Raw genomic sequence first — 8,481 nt, 5'->3', positions numbered from 1 at the left:
CATAGTGTTGATCAATGGCGCGCGAATTAAGCTTAATTTGTACATCCATGAAGGAAATTTACTATATATATAAATATCCAAAAAGAAAAGTGACGTGAAGATTAGAGGGCAAGAAATCCAAAGGGGTTCTTGATCGAATTAGAAGCTAGCCATTAGCAGCTTGTCCTTTTTCAAGCACAAGATCATTATAAAATTAACGATGAGTACGTACACGCAAATTTGGCCTAAGTACTAGTGTAAAAAAATTTAGGAGACGTTTGGATTTCATGCAGCTCATCTCATTTCATTTCAATACTATTCAGCAATTTTAACTCATAAATCTCATTATTATTCACAACTCATCTCATTACTATTCACAATTCATCTCAACTCATCTCAAGTCATCTTCGAATCTAAACATCTCCTTAAAGAAATATTTTAGTTACAAAAAAATTTTAAAAAGGTAAATATACAAATTAAACTGATCACGTAGGCCTGATCATGTGTAATATATTAGATTATAAAATTATTTTTATTATAAAATAAATTTAACGTATCATATAAAAATTATATATATAATCAGTTTGTAAGTATATTTATTTTTATAGTATCTCTTTACGTGGATGTAGCAATTGTCAAAGACTAATATACGTATAATTATATATATATATATATATATATATATGTAGGCAGTACGCATATATATTGGCAACGTGTATGGCAGGTGATTCTCCACCTAAACCGACGTTTGTCTTTGTATCCATAAAGATTCTTACCTCTCTCGAGTAATTAATTGTCCAGAAAAATCCCAAATAAAAAAGGAGTACTTTGGAGGGTTTCTCTCATAAAATGGCGTTTGGTTTGTCCATATATATATATATATAATATAATATATATTATACCAATCCCTTCTACTCCTTTAAGATTTCTTGTAACTTTGGTTTTTCTTGAAACTTCCTAATTACATATTATAAACTACGTACAAAATTAGCATGGACTGCCAGATCAATAGGACGTACAGTAAGAACTTCGACTAACCCGCAGTGAAGGCATTTATTTATCCTCGATGATCCTAACTATATATACATATATATATATATATATATATATAATACCAACCCATATTCTCATATATATTTCAGTTTCCAGGCCAAACAAAGAAACCAAAGCTTGCTAGCTATATATCTAGCTTCCTTCATTTTATATCTAGAGTCGTCGATCCGCAATATTCCATAAATATACCTCCTACCATAGAGTAATATATATATATATATATATATATAGTTATATACTCGACCCCCAACTAGATTCTGCTTTGGAGTACAAGATATATATAAAAACCATTTCATTTTCTTTGCTACCAACTCTTTTTCCTTCCATAAAACGACATATACATGGGGCTGAGAGACATCGGAGCTGCGCTCCCCCCGGGGTTTAGGTTTTATCCTAGTGATGAGGAGTTGGTCTGCCATTATCTTTACAAAAAGATAGCAAACGAGGAGGTCTTGAAGGGTACTTTGATGGAAATTGACTTGCATACATGTGAGCCATGGCAGCTTCCTGGTACGTTTTCTTAATTAATAACTTCGATCGATCCATGGTTAATTACGAAGTTTTTCTTTTTTTATTTATTTCTTCTTCCTTTGGTTGTTTATAAATTTCTCCCCGGCCGCCGTCACTTTAATTTTCGTCGGAATTCAATCGTTTATATTGTGATCATAAAGTTTGAGCGATCGATCGATCGATGAGGTATGGTACTACTCATGTACTCTTCTGGCTCATGCCTTGCTAGCTTTTAGCATGGATCGAAGAAGATCATATACAGATCATAACTAATTAGAATTATTGAGTTTCTGTACGAGGCATGGTATCTATATATGTCGGCAGAGAGAGGACAAACAGTCAAACATGCATGGACTCTTTTTCTCACGGGGAGAGAGAGAGAGAGAGAGCTCCATTAATTCAATCATTTATCTGATTTTACTAATAACTTCTTGATTGGATTAGCTGACAGGAAACTCCTTTGGCCGTTTCTGATCATGTTGTAAGTTTTCTTCATAACTAGAAATTAATGGCTAATTCAAACCCAATAGTACTCCTTGACGATGATCATCGATCTCAAGTTGTCGAGTGAGCATTATTGAAAGATCATGATCATAAAGAATATTGGAATTCATGCTTGCAAGTTTTCAGCTGGTTTAGGCGCAAACTGCTGCCTTGCTAATTAATTTGCTCTATGGGCTGTTGCATGATCGATCCATGCTTCGATGTGTCTGTCCTGAGCAAATTCAGAGAGTAAGCGCTGGCAGTTCCGGCGCACATGCTCAGCTGGCCCGTTATGATCATGACGGCCGCGGGTAGGACCAACTTCATATGAATGGTACCGGATGTGCACCAGAACTTCAAGCACATGCACTGAAAATGATCTTTCAGGGCGCTTGTCGTTGCAGCCAAAACGAACACTCAACATCTCTTATCTCTTAGTAAATTTTTTCTAATTCTTCATTTATTTAATTATTAGAAAATTAGATTAATGTTTAGATATATGGTAAATTTGAATGCTAGCTGAACCAGCTTCTTGCTTCTTGCCTTGCGAGTTACGGTTCAAGTAGTAAATTGGTTTACCCAAATAAAACTTATTTCATAAGCTAATTAAGGTGGCAATGCATATTCATGCATGATTAATTCGATCGTCAGCGAGCCATATATGTTAATCTCATCAACGTAAGGTGATAACTACTGGAGCTAGCTAGTGATAATTATTTAGAATAGACGCTTTCCGCACTATTAATTTGCAAGCCATTAATTATATATATATATATATATATATATATTTCACCACCACACACACATACACACACACATATATAGTTTAATCAGGCAAATGAAGAAAAAGATCAGAGAGTCATGAACACTCAGGTTCACGCATGAAATTGCCTATAAACCTTAGTACTAGCTAGTCCTAAAAAAAATCATTAATATTCTTCCTTAAATTCGACACCACATGAACTTCAGCTTCCTTAGACGAAACTCATTAATTAAGGTGACATAGACCTGCCATCTATTTAATCTTTCCGATGATCCATAGATATTATTTGATAGTCTAAAATATTCCCAAAAACGCGTGAAAGCAAAGGTACACGTGGCAAATAAACTTCAACGTATCCAAATTTTAGCCAGCTTTTATGCAGGCTGTCTCACCTAGTGAATTGTATTTTATCACACACACACACACACATATATATACATGATAATAATTTGCTGCTACTTTTTTTTTTATGAAGTTATTATTATATATATGTTCATCTAAACGATAAACCTGCTTACAGCTAGCTGGCTAGCTTGTGTTCATGAATTATGAACATTATATAATTAATGCAGAGGTGGCTAAGCTTAATGCAAACGAGTGGTACTTCTTCAGCTTCCGGGACCGTAAGTATGCGACGGGCTTCCGGACCAATCGGGCAACAACATTTGGGTACTGGAAAGCCACGGGGAAGGATCGAACAGTCCTCGAACCTAGGACACGCGAGATCGTAGGGATGAGAAAGACTTTGGTGTTTTATAGGAACAGAGCTCCAAATGGGTTCAAAACCGGTTGGATCATGCATGAATTTCGGTTGGAGACCCCACATATGCCTCCTAAGGTCTGATTCAATCTCCTTTAATTTTTCAAGCAATATTCTTTATCTAACTACACGCAATCACGCAGAAAAACAAAATTTTATATACGAGAGAGAGAGAGAGAGAGAGAGAGAGAATCCTATGTAAAGAAAAAAAAGTTTCATGCATCTTTCAGAGGACACTGAAAGGAAAGGGGACGTGAAAGTTGTCCATTGACTTTGTTGCATGTGTTGCCACTTGAGAGGGGGAGAGAGAGAGAGAGAGAGAGAGATCATGCTAGAGCTCAATAGAAGGGAAGTATATGCTATAAGAGGGTGCATGCATGGAACTTATCCATTTCCTTTGTCAGATAAGTTACAAGACATTTATCCAAAATTAGGTCATGGTGAGATTAAAAGGATGCTACGTACGTACGTACGTACTATGTATGTAAATAGTTTCAGGAGAAAATGTACTACTTATGCGCGCATGTCATGTTTCTGCTTACAGATCATCATGTGTTTCGCTAATTATCATCAAATTATATATATTCTGATGACAGGAAGACTGGGTGCTGTGTAGAGTATTTCATAAAAGCAAGGCTATAACGCCAAACTTGGAGGACAGCACCAAACTCAGCCCACAGCTTATGTTTGAGACGACAGCATCATGTGTCTCTAATTCGCTTATAACTTTATCTCCATCTCCTGATCATCCCTCTAACCAAACCGTGCCTTGTGGGTATAACCAAATCACCTCTTTTGCTTCAAGTAACCCCTCTCACCAAAACCAAAACCAAAACAATTCCCTACTCAATCTTCTTCAGTTCTCTCAAGAAAACACAAACAACAACATGAACAACGAAATTAGCTCTAAAGGTACTGATCATGATGAATATGGGTTCTTATGGGGCATGAATTTGGAAGAAAGTAGTTTGGAAAATGGGGTCCCTTCAAACTTGGAAGAGATGAGATATGAGATCGACAACAGCATGGTTTTCCTATGAAATATATATACATATATATATTATATATTTATTATATATTTATGTATGTATGTATATAAGATTGATACTATACACATAATTAATTCGTTGATTTGCTATTTAAGTATATGATCATGATCATGTGGTAGCTACTACTGCTTGGCTTTGAGAGACAAGCTGTAGTACTCATGCTTGATTTGATATATATTAGAAAGTTTGTTCGGAGTGTATTGTGATTAGGTTTTGTATCTTTTGTATACTACAGTTGTGGAACAAATTATATGTCCAGTTGAATTTATATTTCCTTATGGCAATGATATTACTCGACTTTGAATAATATCTTTCTTGAATTCATTTTCCACAAATTATTAATGAAGCTAGCGAAGCTCGCATGCATATTGTACGTGTACCGAAATAATTTTGTTGCTAGTAAAATGTGTTATGATCTTTTTTATAAAGAAGGACAGTACCCCGGCCCGATTTATAAAATTTGTTATGTGGATATATACACATACATAGTTGGTAATTACTACCTAGTCTTACTTAATAGTCAAGGACACTACAACAGAAATGGTCTTTTGTGTCTAATTCTTTTCCATCATTTTATAAATTACCACGACAAAAGAGTTATTACGTCTTTGTTAAAACCGTCGCAAATTAACAACACAAATGGTCCAATTTCATTTGAATGTGAACATTGTAAATTACATTTGCGTCAATTTATTTGTATTTGCATCGTATTTATATCGACGCAAAAAAACTAGCAAGCTTCATATGTTAAGCAGTGATTTCACTGAATTGCAAAAAACAATTCATACTATTGCAACAGACATTTTATCTTTTGTGCCCAATTTTTTGACGCAAAAGAATATATATATGTCCAGTTCACCAATTTTTCCCCAAACAATGACGAACCCCAAATTTCCCCCAAACATTGTCAGTTCACCAATTTTGCAAGTTTTGACATCGATTTCAATACACATCAATGAAGGAAGTCATTTATGCAGATTGATCAAGTCATGATATTCACATGAAAAATCTCTCTCCTTGTTAACATTGCTTTTCGCACGTCTTTAGGTCAAGTTCTGACAAATCAGGTCTTCAGAAACGGGCTTGCAAAATATATGGGAGAAGACAACTAGGAGAGAGTGACCTTGGGGCCGGGGAGTTTCTAATCCCAAAGTTAGTAAATATTCTTGAAAGTTAGTAAATAAATGAAAGAGTCTAGGGACCAGAGAATGTTCCTCGTACTTGGGGCTTGCTATTTATACTATGGGTATGGGGAGGTGCAGATCATGTTTATCTCCATGCAGTTCGTGCCCTCCTTCTATTCCTGCTATCAAAGTCCTTTAATGCAGCGTGATTATGTGACGGCGCCATCAATGGGACGTGTAGCTCGGTAGCAATGTCATTAATGCGGTGTAGTTTCCAAACTCTGCTTTTATCTCTTGTGAGCCGTAGATGTTCCCAAGTCAGTGGATCTTGTCTTGCCAGTCACTAACCCCTTTTTCTGGTTGACACTTTGTTCTAAGCATGGCCCCAACGACCTTAAGGCCGGGTATTGGGTCGAGGCCCAATAAGCTTTGTGAAGTGAGGAAAATTCCCTTACAGTTACCCCATCAATTCTCCTCGGACAGATCTATGGGGAATGAAGTCTTTCTTCATTCCTCTAGTCCTTGCACTGCAAGACTACTCGGCCTCTTTTGTTTTGAGTTGGGCAACGGTTGGTCTCCCACTTTTAGGGTTGTACGGTGATGGTTACGTTTTGCATTGAATGACGTCTCTTCGGTTCTCTCATCATGACCTCGTGTTAGGCAGGCATTTATTTCTCGCGTCGTTTCAATAGATACACTTTGTTGAAGCTGCAGCAATCGAGGGATTCCGATGCTTTGGGGGACACGTGGATTTATGTCTCCTCGGGAGGTCAACTGCCAATTTTGCCTAATATAAGGCCATTTCCCCCTTGTCTTGGGAAGTCTTCTCCGACTTCTTGTGGGGTTTAGCCTTAGTCGAGGCCTTCGCCCTCTTCTCTTCTCTGCTCACTTTAGCTCATTCCTTCTCGACTCCGTCAGGGTCGAAGAGTGTCCTCTGCGTTGATGAAGTTGTTGGTCTGGTCCATGAATTCCTGTAACGTCAGGAGAGTCCTCCTTGCCAATTCAGCCATAAATTGGGATCGCGACCAAACCCCTCCTAGAAGCACCACTAATGTTATCTTCTCGTCTTGGTCGTCAGTTGTTATGCGCTTCTTGTTGAATCGAGTTAGGTAGAAATTTAGGATTTCGTCCTCCCCCATTTGATGGTGAGAAGGTACGTCGCCAGGCACCGCCTCCTTTGACTCAACATGAACTGAGTAAAAAACAATCTGGCTAGCTCGCCAAAACCGTCTACAGATTCGGGCTCCAAAGACCCAAACCATACGTGTGCCAGCCCCTTCAGGGTTAGCAGAAATGCTCTACATGCCACTTCGCTCGGGAAGCCATGCAACGTCATATAAGCCCTGAAAGTCTTTACGTGCTCTAGAAGGTCTCTTCCTCCGTCGTACATTTCCATGGCTGGGACATTGAACTTTGGTGGAAAGGGCACAACCATCACCTCTTCCACGTAGGGTAGATCAGTGTTGGTGAGCAATTGGTCTACTGATGATGATGTATCCATCTTCCTTGTTATCTTCTCATATTTTACTTTAAGACTACGGAGCTTATCCTACATATTCTTCTGCTCCTCCTCCCTATTTGGTCCAGTTTGTGTGTTCAGGGACCCCACATGCTCACTATCGCTGGACTTTACTTCCCTATCCTGCACTTGTTGAGGTTTACTGAGTTCCTCGTTTTCTTTACGAAGTGTTTGCACCTTGTCGGTTAACTTCGTTACCCACTTCTCCATGTTTTTCAATCTTACTTCTATGGCATCCTCCATGTCTCTTCTGAGCTGTTCGGAATGAGTTGTCGCAGGTATATGAAATACATGTAAGATCTACAGGATCCCATAGATGGTGCCACTATTAGCATTGTGTTTCACACGCCTTTGGGTCAAGCTCCGACAATTTAGGTCTTCAAAGATGGGCCTGCAAAAAATATGGGGGAAGGCAACTAGGAGAGTGTGGCCTTGGGGTCGGGGAGTCTCTGATACCAAAGTTAGTAAATATTGTTGGAAGTTAGTAAATAAGTGAAATAGTCTAGGAATCAGAGAGCGTTCCTCGTACCTGGGGCTTGCTATTTATACTATAGTTGTGAATTTCGTACCGTACCGACCGGTATGGCCAAAATTTTTCGTACCAGCTGTACTATATCTATTTCGTACCGACCGATATTTCGGCCAGTCTTTTTTTTTTTTTTCAAACTACAAGCTTATTTTTTAACCCCCAATTTAGACTAGACTATTTATAATTTATATATGTATTTATATATAATTTATTTATATATCGACTATTCCAAAACGGTACCGGTATCGAAATATTTCGTTCCAATGCCTTGACCGGTACAACATCCGGTACGGTATTCATAACATTGATTTATACAATGGGTCTGGGGAGGTGCAGATCGTGTTTGTTTCCACGGAGTTCGTGCCCTCCTACTATTCCTGTTGTCAAAGTCATTTAATGCGGCGTGGTTCTACGACGGCGCCATCAATGTGACATGTAGCTCGATAGTGATGTCATTAATGCGGCGTGATTTTCAGGCTTTGCTTTTATCTCTTGTGAGCCGTAGATGTTCCCAAGTCAGTGGACCGAGAGTTTTCTGTATTTCTTACTGCATTCCTTACAAGTTCCCAGGTTTAGAATGTGACCGAGCAATGTCAGGCTGATCTTGTCCTGTCAGCCACTAGCTCATTTTTCTGGTTGACACTTTGTTTTAGACATGGTCCCAGCGTCCCTGAGGCCGAGTATTGGGCCGAGGCCCAATGGGCTTTGTGTA

The 8,481-nt window shown here is 38.3% G+C and overlaps 1 protein-coding gene across 1 annotated transcript; it reads left to right on the top strand.

Annotated features, from left to right (window-relative positions):
* Nucleotides 1-1,266: 1,266 nt before the first annotated feature.
* On the top strand, nt 1,267-4,875 carry LOC108987803 (protein CUP-SHAPED COTYLEDON 3-like). The gene is made up of 3 exons (XM_018960817.2): nt 1,267-1,542; nt 3,361-3,626; nt 4,145-4,875. The coding sequence occupies exons 1-3, from the start codon at nt 1,374-1,376 to the stop codon at nt 4,586-4,588; spliced, it is 879 nt and encodes a 292-aa protein (XP_018816362.2). The 5' UTR covers nt 1,267-1,373; the 3' UTR covers nt 4,589-4,875.
* Nucleotides 4,876-8,481: the final 3,606 nt, after the last annotated feature.

The sequence above is a fragment of the Juglans regia genome, chromosome 10, assembly GCF_001411555.2.
Source record: "Juglans regia cultivar Chandler chromosome 10, Walnut 2.0, whole genome shotgun sequence".
NCBI classification, from domain to species: domain Eukaryota; kingdom Viridiplantae; phylum Streptophyta; class Magnoliopsida; order Fagales; family Juglandaceae; genus Juglans; species Juglans regia.
Note: the sequence above shows the minus strand (reverse complement) of the source record. Positions and strands in the feature narration are given on the sequence as shown.